Below are 16,474 nucleotides of genomic sequence, written 5' to 3'. Positions count from 1 at the left end.
TAACCAAGAAAAAAGAGAGAAAACAAAAATCACTAACATCAGAAGTTATCTTCCCAATTTGATTTGCTTTTGCTTGATCTATCACTACTGTCATTACAGAGATAAGAGAATAAGAGGACAGTATGAAAAAATGTATGCCAACAAATAGCCTAGATGAAATGGACAATTTCATAGAAAGACAGAAACTACTGTACCCTGCTCAAAGAGAATTAGGAAATCTGAATAGAGATTGAATCAGTAATCAGGAAACTTCCTACAGAGAGAAGCCCAAGTGGCTTCACCATTGAATTCTACTTAACATTTAAACGAGTATTAATGCCAGTCCTTCACAACTTTTTCCAAAAAATACAAAAAGAGGAAACACTCTCATTTCCTTCCATGAGGTCAGAATTTCCCTGATACTAAAACCACAGACATTACAATAAAATAAAACTACACACTAATATAGTTATAAATATAGATGTGAAAGTATTCAACAAAATACTATCAAATCAAATCCAACAATATATAAAAATAATTATACACAATGATCAACTGAATGAGCCCACCATTGCAAGGTGCCTTTAACACATGAAAATCAATCAATGTAATGCATCATATTAATGAAATAAATGTCTAAAACCACATGATCATCTTAATAGATGCAGTAAAAGCACTTGAAAAAAAATACAATATGCTTTCATGATAAAAATACTCAACCATCTGGGAATGAATGGGACTTCCTCAATTTGACAAAGGTCATCTATGAAAACTTCACAGCTGACAGCATACTTAATGGTGAAAGACTGAATATTTCCCTACTAAAGTCAGAAACAAGACAAGTATGTCTGCTACAACCATTTTCATTCAATATTGGATAGAACTGATTCTTTACAGGGCAAACAGGCAAGATGTAATATTAACAATAATAAAAAATAAAAGGCATGAAGATCACAAAATAAGAGGTAAATTATTTCTACTTGTAGGTTATGTGATTTTTATATAGAAAATCCTAACGAATTATTTTGCAAAACAAATACATTAGAACAAATAAATGAGTTCAGCTAGTTTCCAGGATGAAAGATTAATATACAAAAATCAATTTCATTTTTATGCATTAGCAAAGAAAAATCATTTAAATAGCAACAAAATTAATCAAATACCTAGAAATAAATTTAATAAAAGGAGCTTAATAAGAGACTTTGTCCAGGCTCGATTGCTTATGCCTGTAATCTCAACACTTTGGGAGACCTAGACGGGAGGATCACATGAGGCCAGGAGATCAAGACCAGCATGTTCAACGTGGCGAAATCACGTTCCTACTAAAAATACAAAAATGAGCCAGGCATGGTGGTGCAGAGCAAGACTATAATTCCAGCTATAAATCCCAGCTACTCGGGAAGTTGAGGCATGAGAATCACTTGAGCCTTCGAGGCAGAGGCTGCAGTGAGCCAAGATTGCACCCCTGCACTCCAGCCTGGGTGGCAGAGTTAGACTCTTGTCGAAAAAAAAAGGTCTTCAGCATAAACATGTATATTTAGAGAATGTTCAGAAATTATAGAAACATGGATTCCATGCAGCAGTTATAATTCCCTAAAAAGAGAATTATGAATTCACTGTATTGCTGAGGATTCTAACATAACCACCAAAGATCCAGGGAGAAAATTACCCTATTTTTGTATTTAAAAAGGTGCATCTGCTAAATGATGTGGTTCTCCTCTCTATATAGGCAACAAAAATAATGAAAAGGAAATAGCTCTGGATTATTAAAAATAAATAGTATGTTGATCAAATCAATTAAATAATATTCCTTCAATATTTTCAAGTCCTATACATGAATATCATTTACAATCATAATTATTAGCAACTTCAATGAGTAGTCCACCATTATACAAGTTTCTCGAGTCAGCTATTTCCATTCAAGCATCAAATAGTCCATTTCTGTAACATTTTGTTCTTCATCACCATATTCAGTCTCAGAAAGGTTACCAACACAGTCCTTGAATTACATGTAGTACAGGTTAAGCATCTCTAATCCCAAAACCTAAAATTCTAGCTGCTCTAAAATCCCAAACTTGTGAGAGCTAACATGATGCCAGAAGTGGAAAATTCCCCCGCTACCTCATGTGACAGGTCACATCAAAAGTCAACCAAAACTTTGTTTCATGCCCCAAATTATTAAAATTTGTTTCAAGACTATTTGTATTGGGTGTTTATAAAACATAAGTACGTTTTGGGTTTAGACTTAAGTCCCATCTACAAGATATCTTATTATGTATATGAAAATAATCCAAAATTCAAAAAAATCTCAAAACACTTTTGGTCTCAAGAATTTCAGATAAGGGATTCAATCTGTACACAAAGAGTACACATACAATTACAAAATATCATTGAAAAAACTTAAAGGACTACATAAATGAAAAGATATTCTGTGTTTATGGATTGGAAGATTCAATCTTGTTAAAATAGAAATAATATTCAAATTAATCTATGAATTCAATACAATTCCTATTAAAATCCCAGATGGCTTTGCATTTTGGACACAAATTGATGAACTGATCCTAAAATTAATGTGGAAATGCAAGGAATAGAGAATAGCCAAAATAATCTTGAAAAAGAAAAACAAATTGGAAAACTTACTTCCTAATGTCAAATCTTAATAAAAAGCCAAAGTAACTAAGACAGTGTGGTACTTGCATACAGTTAGTCACATAAATCAATGGAATAGAATTCATGGTCCACAAATAAATGCTCATATTTATGATTAATTGAGTATTGATAAATGTTTTAACACAGTTCAATGGGAAAAATCATAACCCTACAACAAATGGTGTTAAGGCAATTGTATATCCACATGCAAAAGAATGGAGTTGAACCTCACTTCATACCATATTCAAAACTTAACTCAAAATGAATCACAGATTTATATGTAAGTGCTAATCTCTTAGAAGAAAACACAGAAGCAAATCATCATGACCTTGGCTTAACCAATAGGTTCTTAAATATGACACCAAACCACAAGCAACAAATGACAACATAGATACATTGGACATTATCAAAACAAAAACTTTTGTGCTTCAAACTGCGCCATTAGAAAAGTTAAAAGTCAGCCCATATAATGGCAGAAAATATTTGCAAGTCATTTTTGTGGTAAGGAATTTGTATCCAGAATATCTAAAGAACTCTTATGAATTAATAATTTAAAAAACAATTACAAGTAGGCAAAGATTTGAATAAACAATTCTTCAAGAAGATATAAGATGGTCAATAAGCACATAAGAAGGTGCTTAACATCGTTACTCATTAGAGAAATATTAATCAAAATCATGAGACACCTATTCACACACAACAGGATAGATTTTTTTTAAAAGGCAATAATCATTATTGGTAAGGATGTGGAGTAATTGGAATCCTCCTACATTGCTGGTGGAAATGCAAAATGATGCAACTGCTTTGGAAAACAGTTTGATAGTTCCTCAAAATCTTAGAGAATTATCACATGACCCAGAAATTCAATCTCTAGCTATATACCCAGAGAACTGAAGGCATGTTTACACAAAAACTTACACATGAATGTTCATAACAGTATAAAATTCATAGTAGCCAAAAAAGGGAAACAACCCAAATGTTATCAATGAATAAATGGATTAACTAACTGTTCTATATGCAAGCAATATAATATTATTCAGCTATTAAAAGAAATGAAGCACTGATATGTGCCACAAGACTGATGAATCTTGAAAACATAGTAAGTGAAAGAAGTCAGGCACAAAAGGCCACGTATTACATAATTCTATTTGCATGAAATATTGAGAACAGGCAAATATATAGAGCCAAAATAATTTGTCCTTGGCAGCGGCCGGCAGAATGGGACAATGAGAAGTGACTGCTAATGGATTTGGAACCTCATTTGGAGGTGATGAAAATGTTCTCAATTAGATAGTGATGATGTGATAGTTGCACAACTGTGAATATTCTAGAAATCATTTTTGAACCCCTTAAAGCAGTGAGGTTTTGGTATGTGAATTATATCTCAATAAAATGTCTTTTTAAAAAAGAAAAAAGAAAGAACAAAAATTATGGATATTTAAAAATTTTAAAAACGGAAGTTTTTTTGTTTTGTTTTGTTTTGTTTTGTTTTTTTTTTAAGAAAATTCTGCTGCTGAAACCACAGGGAAGCAAAAATGGTTAAACACACAATTTGACATGTTAATGTAATGAGAGACTATAATAGGAACTATCCCCAGGTTGTTTTTTCTGTACTTTCTGACTAAAGTATTTTTCTGTACTTCTATAGACTTTAAAATGGTCCATAGGCGTGCAAAAAACGAGAGAACGTATTCCATGAAACCATATATCAAGTCCCAGAGAGCAGAGGGAAAACCTTTTTTTTTTTTTTTTTTTTTTTTTTGCAAAGAAGAAGTCATAGGCTGTGTGACAGAATAATGTTGTGAGACAACAGATCTGGAGTTGGACAAGGGGCAGGAGGCATAGTGAGAAGACCAGGTATTGCAGTTGTCACCCATAAGGGCCATCTGTACACTCTGAAAGTGGAGCTATTCATAGTGAGAATGATGTTAAGAAAAGCAACAAATAAAATTATAGTCCTCATTATAAAAATTTAGCATGCAGATCTTAATTTTTATCAGAGCAGTACCGAGGTAAACAAAAAGTGTCAGGAAGTCATGGAATTTAATGTGAAAAACTCCCTCGGAGTTGGAACACAGTCATCTTCATATGGTGGGGAGTGTAAGGGGCAAGAAAAATTTTCACGGTCCCTGCTGAACAGGGAAATGTAAGGAGATTATTGCTGCATATAAGACAGCCAGTGCCTACCAAATATCTGTTGTACTCCATTATGATGAAGTGGGTAATGGGTTACAGAATAGGGTAAGGAGAAAAGAGACCTGTCCTACAAGGTTCTTAGCACTTAGCAAATGGAGCAGGCATTTGCTATGCGTTAAGAAAAATCATCATCCAAACTCTCAGACTCATCCAGCCATAAACTTAACTCTTTGTTCCTCCTCCTCCCAGATAAAATTCTTGACTTATTTCCATTTGTCATCTTTTTCTCACTCATGGCCACCTCCACTGATGTCTCAGCTCACTTCAATGTAGTGTCAACTTTCATCACTATAGTGAAACAGCTTACACAAAAATCACCAATGATTTATAAAGAATATACATATTTAAAATTTATTTCTTGATCTTTTGGCAGCATTAAGCAATGTTGTTCGTGGTTTCATTGTTCATATGCTTTCTTCCTGCTTTGATTTGAATACGTTTTGCTTCGAATATTTACCTTTCCTTCCCTGACCAGTAAATATATACATCAGACGAGTCCTCTGGGATACACACAATCACAAATACACTTAAACACTCATTGTACCCTTATAATAAATCTTGAAATGAGTTTTTATAAGTCCTGCAACTAAAGTTTAAAAAAGAATAAATTCTGTTTTTAAATCGTTTTGGCTATTCCAGGTCTTTTGCACTTTCATAAAAAATAAAAATCAGTACTTTCATTTCTACAAAACAGACTGTTGTGGTATTGAATGTGATTAATTGCATTAAATCTATAGATCAATTTGGGGAGAATTGCCATATTAACAATACTAAGCCTTTTAGTGCATGAACACAATGAATCTATTTATTTAGGAGTTCTTTATTATATCTCTGCAATGTTTCATCATTTTCAGTATATATATATTTTATTAAATATATACACATAGATATTTAATAAAATAAAACATATATTTTATTACATATCTATGTGTATATATTTAATAAAATAAAATATATACTTATGCATTTAATATATTATATATTTAATAAATATATATACTTATATATATTTTATGAAATGTGTGCCTAAAACACATTCTTTTGATATTGAAACCTTTAAAATTTTATTTTCCATTTATTGCTAGTATATAGAAGTATAATTTATTTTTTTGTTTATTGATTTAGTGTCCTGCTCCTTTTGCTAAATTCTTTTATAAGTTCTAGTGGGTTTTTTGTAGATTCTTTAGGATGATCTTTGTAAGCAATAATTTCTTCTCAATAGAACCAATCTGTGTGCATTTTATTTATTTATTTATTTATTTATTTATTTATTTATTTTTCTTTTCTTCTTGTATTGGCTCAAAGTCCACAAGTGGTGACAGAAGACTTGATTTTTTGAGTGGTAAGCCAACACTGCATTGCTAGAATAAATCTGATTGAGCAAATGGTATTATCCTATTTATATATTGCAGGCTTTGATTTGATAACATATTTTTAAAGTGCTTTCTATCTCTATTCATGAAGGATATTTAGTTGTTAGCTGTCTTTTGTTATCGTATCTTTGATTGGTAAGATAAATGTGGCCTCGTGAAATTTGTTGAAAAATATTATATTTTCTGTACATTTCATTAAAAGTCTGAACAAGATTGGCATTACTTATCCTTTACTGTTTGATTGAATTCATTAATGGACCTATCTGGGACTGGAGATTTTTTTTGTAGCAAGGTTTGTACGTACAGTGTCAGTTTTGGTCATCTTTGTCTTTCAAGGGCTTTGTCTATTTCATGTAAGTTGGCAAATTCATTGTTTATTCATGATATCTTTAATGTTTGTAGCATGTGTGCCTCTTCCTCATAACTTTATCCTGGTCACAAACACTTTTTAAGACAGAGTAGGTTTTAAGGTCCATCATGTACATGCTATTTCCAATTCATAACTGTGATAATACATTTGTCAGGGTGTATTTTTGTGTTAAATATGATTTATAAAGTTTATTTATAATCATGAAATAAAAGTGGGGTGCATGTATTCTACTTAATCCTTCTCAGTGCCTGCTTGATTGAAATCTATGAGATTTACAAGAAGGTACTAGGATTACTAATGCATAGTTCCTGGAGCTCAGTAATGTCAGTTATTCCTCTGAATGTTATACTGAGTTTCTCTGGATTCTCAGTGTCTCGGGACAGCTTATCAATGGAGAAATTTATGTGTCCTCAAAATGAATGCAGGATTCAGTATCTTCTATGCTTATTTAGATGATTGTCTAAAAAGGGCATCACTACATTTTTTTCCTGATGTCAGGGACCACAGCTGTTTCTCTTTTTTTTTTTTTTTTTTTTTTTTTTTTTTTTTTTTTTTTTTTTTGAGATGAAGTTTTACTGTTGTTACTCAGGCTGGAGTGTAATTGTGTGATCTCATCAGCTCATTGCAACCTCCGCCTCCTGGGTTCAAGTGATTCTCCTGCCTCAGCTTCCCATGCCCAGCTAATTTTGTATTCTTACTAGAGACCGGGTTTCTCCATGTTGGTCAGGCTGATCTCGAACTCCCAACCTCAGGTGATCGAGAACTGTTTCTAATGGTTGCAGAAGTCATCAGATGCAGAATGTTGATTCTCTCCTTCAGGGGAACAGTTAGTGATAGAATCACTAAAGTTTAATTGATCTTTCAGAGATCATTTAGAAAACAATTCAGGATCATTTAGCAGACACATACAGGCTTTTCATGATAGAAGTCTCCTGGAACTTTCCAGCATCTATTGCTCATTCTCATCAGTTATTTTTAAAAATTGCTATTTAAAATGAGAGTCAGAGAAGAGAAAGTTCCTATCTCTCCCCTACTAATGGGTTAAAAGATTTGAGTTGAACCACTACTATGTAAAAAGGGTTGTCTACACGACAAGACATACAGAGTGAGAAGAGAAATAATTTATCCGATATTTTCCATTTAAGGGCAGGTTTTTGTTAACATTTGCCTCTTCAAGAGAGAAGATGGTCAAAGGAAATGTCATATTAATTTATCTGTGTGGACATATAAGTAAAATTCTGTTCTCAAAGATTATCGAACAGACTTTGATCTTGTGGTGTAAAAAGCAATAAAATCCATTGAACATCTATTCTGAGAGGCCACAGGGACACATTGGTCAGTACTGGTTTGCAGCACAGAAACAAAAACCAAAGCTGAATAATCTTATTAGAACTAAGGTGGCCTTTTCTTGTGCTTGTTGGCACGTTTTCCTCTTTAAAAAATTATGCATGCTGAATTTTATTGTTCTGTTCACTAAACCCTATCAATCTTCATGAGCTTACAATTAAGAAAATATTATACTTGGAGGGACTCCCTGCTATTATCAAATAACTCTGAAAAGAAAAAGAAATGGAAAAGTACAAATTGTGTAATTATTGTTACAAATTCCAGCTATTTGAAATATTAATGTAAGATCACAAAAATCCTCAATGGTTTTGTGTGCATTTTAAAGGGCTGGACCACAAAATTGATTTCAAACAATTTCATAACTACGAATAGTGGACAACAAAAAAATACTTGATTTTTAAAAATATCCTTTCATTCAAAAGTTTGCTTTGTCCGAACTTGAGAAGCAGAAAACCTAAAAAGTTATAGGTAGTTAAGTCCTATCTCTCTGTCTGGCAGCAGATGGCAGTATTGATGCGTGAAAAATCCATACAGGTTGCTTGGCGTTACTTGCTGGGTTTTTCCTTCGCTTTAAACTTTGGTATCTGAGCTGAACAAAAATTCCTAACAAGATAATATGGCTGTCATCCCTTTATCATTCTCCTTTCCCAGGCTTTGTTCTTTTTACAAGGAAATATCTTTTCCACTTGCAGCTTTCTTTAAACATCGACAAAATTTTGATGTTTTAACTTTTTTTCCCACCCAAACTCCTATTTGGCATTCGACTGAATTAATGCCAAGCACATACTAAGCTCAGCAAATGCTCCGGAGAAACAGGCGCTCAAACCTCCCACACCTCAGGCGTCTGGAAGCCTTTTCTGACTGTGTTTTCTAATTATTTCCCCAAAGTGGAACTTATCCTAAGTCAAATTGCAGTAAGGGTCTGTCTCCTCTCCTTTCAGATTCCTGGAACATCGTCTGTAGTTCAGAGAAAATGGAAGCCCCTGCAGCCTGTTTCACAGCCTCGAGGGCCAGGACAGCCGACAAAGTCCCGGATAAGCGCTGTGGCGGCTGAAATAAAGCAGATCCGAGCCAGAAGGAAAACAGCCCGGATGTTGATGGTTGTGCTTTTGGTATTTGCAATCTGCTATCTACCAATTAGCATCCTCAATGTGCTAAAGAGGTAAAACTTACCTGTTATTTGAAAATGAAATAGCCTGCCATTTCTTGATTCTTAATTAACATTTTTTTTTTTTTTACTAGCCAGAGAAAAACCTAAACTTTCTGCCTAGATACCTTGTCAGGCCAGATGACTCAGTTATGTTGTTACCAGCAGGTAAGGCGAACAGCCTTTAAGAGTGCTCAGACGTGTGCTTTTGTCCATGCGTATTCTCAGTTGCATGGCAGACGTAAAACAGATGTTTCTCCAATCTCTTCAAGCTAGTTGCTAAACCTTAGATGCAGACAAAGTTCTAATGCGTAACAACTAATTTACAGCTTGCAGTTCTTTCTTGATGAGAACAAATGGGTTTTTCAAAACTTCGTTTTCAAAAACATAGGCAATTGTGAGAGCATTATCTCTTAAGGATAAAAAGAGATAAGAATCTTATGTTAGTTTTCTAATTATACTTAAAAGTGCATTGGTGAGCACTTTAAAAAAAAAAGCAATCAAGGCAGATATGTATGTCGAATGTCTAAACAGAAGAATTCATTTCCTGAAGTCACTGAATCAAGCTCAGGACAAATATTAATAAAAATCAGTGAGGGAAAGTGTGTTATTTGTTACACTGCAGGCACAACTATTAAGTTAAAAATATTGACCCATGACATGAACAGCAGCAGATGCAGAGGCAGCGGTACACACTAAACTTCATGGCCAGCTAACTTTATTGGGAATTATCAAAACTGTTCCACATAGACTGGTCCCAAGGCAATACCAATTCTGTTTACAACAGGCTTCGAACTTAAGCTAGAATTGCTCCTCTCACTTTTCCCTGATTTAGAATCAATATCATATTCCTCACAGCTGGGAACACGGAAGAGCAGCAGCTTTGGCTGGAGTCAGAAGAGAGGTGGTATAACCAGCTGCAATGGGTTCTCATTCTCTTTGGCCCCTGTTTTTGACAATGGAGAAGAAATGGAGAATAAACGTTTGTTCAGTAATACTACTTACTACAGTCACAGCCTTAAAGATATATGATTTTTTGTGGCCTGGGTCCTTCAGACATTTATGTCTGCTCACAGACATAAATTTTATTTATGCCAGCTCACAAAATAGAAATTATTTTGCCCTCCGTATCTTTTTGTGCTTCGCCTCTTATTATTATCATCATTTTTTTTGCTAACAGAAATTTAGTATAAATTTATTATGGCCACCTCTAGATACTGTCTTCTGCTTTTAAGAACTTTATAAACATGTTACTAGATGGGTTTTATTCTTTCTCTTTTTAATCTTCTTTCAGTCTAAATTCAATGAAAATTGGATTTACCTCTCTCTGGGTTCCGTATTTGGATTTCCTGTATCTCAGAACTTGCTCTTTCCTTTTATTTCCAAATACTTTTTTGTCAATAATATTTGTCTTATTCTTCTGACTCAAATCCCTTCCTTTCCAAGGAAAACAAATAACTGTCAAAGGAGCAAGACCATGTTAAATTCAAAATATTTCAAGTTTTTGGGCATTCTACTCTTTTCCACAATATAAAAACTTTTGAAAACAAGAACTTGAAGATTGTTTTTCTTGTTACCACACACATTTTTTTTCAAATGCTTGTATATTTGTTTGTCCTTGCATATGAAATTTGTTTTTTCTTTCTCCCACAAAAACCATTCCTAGCTTCTTCTCCTTAAAACTTAACTTTTTGCGGATTAGTCAAAACCAATGTCTTTACAACACTCCAGATTTGTCCAAGATTTCAAAGACATTTTGAGGTAAAGGGTCATAACATAGTACAAATTTCTGTTGTCCATATTGTTTCACTCTATGTAGTATTTTTGTAAAACTCTAGTATGTTTTAGAGCATCACCTTATACCAGAAATGCATTGTTATCATGCCTTCTTGTGGTAAAACACACACACACACACACACACACACACACACACAGATACAGACAATCAAAGATGGAGACTTTAGCAGGAAATAGATATGATTTTTGACCTATAATCTTATCGAGTAGCTGTAAGTTATCTGTTGTAGGTTAGCTATTAGAATTTAATAGATGGAATATTTCTAAGTATGGAGAAAATGTTTAAATCGTCTTTAAGGATAGCATAATAAAACATTTTTTAAAGTTTAAAATAATACATGAAAAATTAACACTCATTAATTTTTTAAAATTGCCAAAATTCTGCTCATTGAGAACTGTTTCTTCTCTGGGTATTAAGGAGTCCCAGAAGGCAAGTTGCAGATAGTCCAGGAAGACTGGAGTTGAAGGCCTATGATACTTTGATCAATACATAAATGAAAGTAGGAAAAAGTACTTGAAGACTATCATTTAGGAGTGATTTTTAAATGATACACATAATGAAATATTAATACAACATTATTCAATTGTATTTAGAAAGAAAATGAAATAAGATATATATTCAACTTCTGCATTCTTATTTACAAGAAATACTGCATCTGCTATTTGTGAAAGGGAGAGACCCTTCTCTGACCTGATTTGGCTTTTGATTTATTGATTGTGCTCTGGAGGTTCTGTTCAGGCACTGAAGTTGTTCTAAACCAATTATAGGGTCAGAAACCAATCTGTGGTCAATTCCTGCAACAGAGGAGGACAGGGGTCAGACCAACCTCTACCAATAGCCTCATTCACCTTTGAATTTAATTATTTAAAAGATACTTTTCTGTTGTTTCTTTTCCTGCAGAGTATTTGGGATGTTTACCCACACCGACGACAGAGAGACTGTGTATGCCTGGTTTACCTTTTCACACTGGCTTGTATATGCCAATAGTGCTGCGAATCCAATTATTTATAATTTTCTCAGTGGTGAGTTTTCAACTTTTCTTCCATAAGCCACAGTTCTAACCAAGGATGAGGAATCAATGAACACTCTTCAATTACATGAAGAGTTTAGTTGCTATGTGAGATTTTTCTTTTTCCCTGACCTGATTTGTCTTGAGTTTCTTCTTTTTTGAGGCAAAATATTTGTTACTGAATTCATCAGAGAAAATGAACTAAGTGATTTTTTTCCATGTAAAACTTATAAGAAATGTTATAATAGAAAAGTAAACATTCTGAGAAATCAATAACACAAAATCTTACATGATATACTTCAAACTCTTGATTTACAAAAATATAAAATACTTTGTTCTGTTTTGTCTTGCTATATTATTCCTTTGCCAAAATGTGTAGCCTAATTGAGACAGAATTGGGATCTATTAACTTTTAGATATTTTGCTATATTTACATTTCTCTTGTGTGTATCATCTCTTGGATTTATCTCAATATTTCCCACTGACTACCAAAAGTAGTAGTACTCCAAAATAACACGTAAGTTAAATGATACACACATAGATATATGTGTAACTTATATAATTTATATCTGTTTATGGAATCAATATAATTACAAAAATCATTTAAATCACTGTTCACATTTTGCCTGACTGACTTTTAGAATTATGTTTTAATTAGCTACATTTTTACATTGCCTTACTCTCCAACTCATTGGCGATTTCTTTGTTATTTCTATCTTCAACTGCATGATGATTTTATATGGAAGAACAGAAATTCATTTTGTGGCATGTTTAATAAAGCATGTGCATCTTCCAACTTGATCTTTGGCCTTCTGGTTGCATAGGTTGAAAAAAAAAGGCAACCAATTAGATTGTTGAGAAACAATTTTGTTCCATTTTTTTTTTTTTTTTTTTAATCTAGCACAATGACTAAAGCTCTGAACCTTGCACTAAGCAGGTAAAGGCTATAAGGAAGTTGTAATGAGAAGTGTTTGAAGCAGAAGTCACAGAACCAGGTCAAAGTCCTGTTATGGAGGATAAAAGTGAGTTAGAGGAGGCAACTGATAATCACTGATAACTCATTATGTGACTGCTATTGTGCTGGGCCCGTGAACATTCATCTTCTCATTTAATCACTGATAACTCAGTGGGTAGCTGAGGCTAAGAGAGAAGAAATGATTCCCAATACTGCCATTCACACTAATAAAAGTAACTGATTCATTCACATAGTTCTCCAATGTCTCCTCCATAATTTAAAGACAAGGAATACAGTAGTTTTCCCCCTTCATTCTTTGTTCTTTCTTACATAGATTATGAAACTGGAAATTTTCTGGATATTTGAGTGAATTTTTCTAAGTATTTTGTGGATTTAATTGTTTTAGTATCAGTTATTTAGAGTAAAATGCAGGAGTAATTTTTGTATAATTTTGGCTTTGTATGACATAAGTTTCATTGTGTTTAATTATTAAATATCTCTGAGCATTCTTCTACTGATGATCACTTCTGTTATAGTTATTTAGATAAAATATACCAATATGTGTAAATATATGAGGTTTGACTATAAAGGAATGAAATAAATTCCAAGCACCATACATGAAAGGCAGCCTCATTATTTTATGAAAATACTTCATTGTTTCAAGAGTCTACCAAGCTTCCAATAAACTCAATTTCCTTTTTCTATTTTCCCCATCTTTGCAAAATATTACACCTCATTGTTAGTTTGGCTCAAGGGAGCAACTCAGTTGTACCCTATTCACAACTTGTTGAAGCATTTATGCATAATTCCTTTTCCTTTCATTCTCTCTGTTTGCCAGGAAAATTTCGAGAAGAATTTAAAGCTGCATTTTCTTGCTGTTGCCTTGGAGTTCACCATCGCCAGGAGGATCGGCTCACCAGGGGACGAACTAGCACAGAGAGCCGGAAGTCCTTGACCACTCAGATCAGCAACTTTGATAACATATCAAAACTTTCCGAGCAAGTCGTGCTCACTAGCATAAGCACACTCCCAGCAGCCAATGGAGCAGGACCACTTCAAAACTGGTAGAATATTGGTTCATATGACAAGGATACCTGAGTAAAACTATCCTTTTTAAAATCACTGGGAACAAAAATTTTATTATCCTATTGATGTGAAGTTAAAATTGCTTGTGGATCTTTTTTTTTTTTTTTAATCTATTGCTCTTTGGAAAAAAAAAAAGTTAGTTTAAAATGATTTCTCAACTTTTGATTTAAATATGTTAGAAGTTTAACCTTCAACTGAACTTATTTCAGGCTATTTCACTTTTAGTTTCATGTGTTATAATGTGTGTTAATTAAATGTTTAAACATTTCTTATTCTTTTTATAATCCCTTATTTTAATCTCTCACATTCAAATTGGTTCCTAAAAATTACAAGAAACTATCCAATGATTTTTTTTTTTGCTACTAAAAGAAGTAGAAATTACTAATTCTGAATTAACAATAGACATGTTAGTTGACTTAATAGTTTTTTTTTTCTGAAAAAATCACAAGACTGTTGTTGTAATGTGATATCTGAGAAAATATTTATATATAAAATAGCATATTGTGTTAGGTAATTCAAAACTGTCTTACAAAACTATATACTCACTCATTTACACAATTTTCTCAGGTTTGCAAATTGACCATTACTAACATTTCTTGTCTCAATATATGGCCAGTAAGACTCTATTACAGTAAAAGTTTTAACATAATTTCCATCTCTAATGAAAGACTTTAACATTTAAGAATAAGCTAAATCACATCATTATGTTCTTTTAACAACAAAAACAAAAAAATGACACAGTCAGCCTCGCTGGATTAAATAAAAAATGCACCACTGTGCTAGGTGCTAGGGAATGAGGTGGGGTCAATGCAAACATGCCTACAAAAGAGCTTCAGTCTAGTGAGGGAGACATGTTGACAGAGTGCAAGGCAGCAAACAATCTGGGGGACAATTCTTGGTCATGGCAGAGCAGTGAAGCTACCAAGGACAGTGGTTTTCACCAGAAAGTTTGTAGCACAGTGGCATTTTTTTTTTTTTTCAATTTACTTACAATGACAGTTGATGTCAGTGGATTCCATGTGGGCCTGGGGCTGAGCACCAGGTGGTTAAAAAACAGAGGGGCTTGCTCTTAACTCACACGTAAATGAATAGACTATCCTATATTTTGTAGAAAATGTAAGATTTAGGGGTCAAAGCACTGAATATTCAAACTTATTCCCCTGAAAAATTCTTCTGATTCAAATATTTACTTGAAAATTAAAAGTAAGTGTTTATGAAAGATGATTTTCATCGCATATTATGGTAACAGGTGTTCTGATTGTATTGAAACAAAAGATATGGGGCACAGTGTTTGAGAAAAACTTTCACGGAAAATTAATTTTTGTTATCTTTTTCATTTTCCATTACTCTCAGAGAAAAGTAATACAGCCTAATTATCCACAATTTGTTTTCAAATCTTGGAATTTGGGGTTCTGTTACCTTGTGCCTTTTATGACTCAAAGCAAAAACTATCTTCTTATACAAGGTTTATTGAGATCATGTTGTAAAATATAAGCACTATATCAGTGAAAGCAAAGTATTTGAACTCTCTCCTTTCTCCCCTTTGTATATTTCAGAACTTCTTTTCTTATTTATGCTGCATGAAAGGAGAGTTGTAATTTTTGGATCGTGATGACAGCACTTTAAAAAGTTTGAGGATAACTTCAAATAACGTTGATAATATGCCTTAATAGTCAAGTAATAGTTCAGAGGAAGAGTAAATTCCTTAGACCCAAATATACCTATTTATAATTTAAAAGAGAGAAAAGGGAGAGAGATTGGGAGGGAAAGGGGGAGAGAAAGGAAAAAACCGACTCAGAGAGCAGCAGTTATGTGACGGATGGGAAGTCAGAATTCCTTTGCTCTAAATCAGTAATTCTCAAAATGTGGTTTCTATACTGTCAGCATCAGCATCATCTGGGAACTTACTGGACATGCTAATTTCCACCCTATCCCACACCTACTTAACCAGAAACTTTAGGAGTGATAGCCCAGAAGCTGTGTGTTAAGCCCTACAGCACTTTAAGATTTGAGATCCCACTGCTTTAAGTGATACCATCTGACATAAGTTTATCAGCCTGTGTGAAATAAAGTCTTTTACTGCACAGGTGTCTACAACAGGGGCCACCATCATCGCTACGGGCAATGTGGCTTCATGTCTGAAAGAAGAAGCTGAGTATCAATGTTGACTCTCACTCATGTCATCTTATTAAAAAAATACAGTTTACAAAACAATTGCTATTGATAAGTGCAGTGTGAAAGACTGGTTTTAAGGCACTTGTGTGCTTTACATCCACCTGGATGACTTGAGTTTTTAAGTAAAACTTTAAAATCCCTATCTTATTTATACTTACTAAAGTTTGTTTTGCAGAGGCAGATAGTTTCTAAGAATGATAATTTCATGGAAAGAGATATAAAAATAAAATAAAACCAGTACTTAAACTCTGGGAATGTAATAAACCATGTACATAGCACTCAACATGTGAATCCAGGAATCTTTCTAAGAGGTCTGGATATAGTATGGTTACCTTAATAGGACAAATGATAAAGAAACAGGTGTTCCCAAACCCTGCCAATCTTATGAAA

At 33.4% G+C, this 16,474-nt stretch overlaps 1 protein-coding gene across 3 annotated transcripts in view; it reads left to right on the top strand.

Annotated features, from left to right (window-relative positions):
- HCRTR2 (hypocretin receptor 2) overlaps positions 1–16,051 on the top strand; it is a 118,830-nt gene extending 102,779 nt beyond the window's left edge. The window contains exons 5-8 of one of the 3 annotated variants that reach the window (XM_030929219.1): positions 8,856–9,076; positions 11,760–11,881; positions 13,662–13,887; positions 15,997–16,051. In XM_030929219.1, coding sequence (XP_030785079.1) covers positions 8,856–9,076; positions 11,760–11,881; positions 13,662–13,887; positions 15,997–16,051 — 624 coding nt within the window. Of the gene's footprint in view, positions 1–8,855; positions 9,077–11,759; positions 11,977–13,661; positions 14,180–15,996 lie in introns of those variants that run through there. The other 2 variants (XR_004056911.1, XM_030929220.1) reach the window with 2 other exon arrangements.
- The last annotated feature ends 423 nt before the right edge of the window (positions 16,052–16,474 follow it).

This window comes from Rhinopithecus roxellana, chromosome 4 (genome assembly GCF_007565055.1).
Source record: "Rhinopithecus roxellana isolate Shanxi Qingling chromosome 4, ASM756505v1, whole genome shotgun sequence".
NCBI classification, from domain to species: Eukaryota; Metazoa; Chordata; class Mammalia; order Primates; family Cercopithecidae; genus Rhinopithecus; species Rhinopithecus roxellana.
Note: the sequence above shows the minus strand (reverse complement) of the source record. Positions and strands in the feature narration are given on the sequence as shown.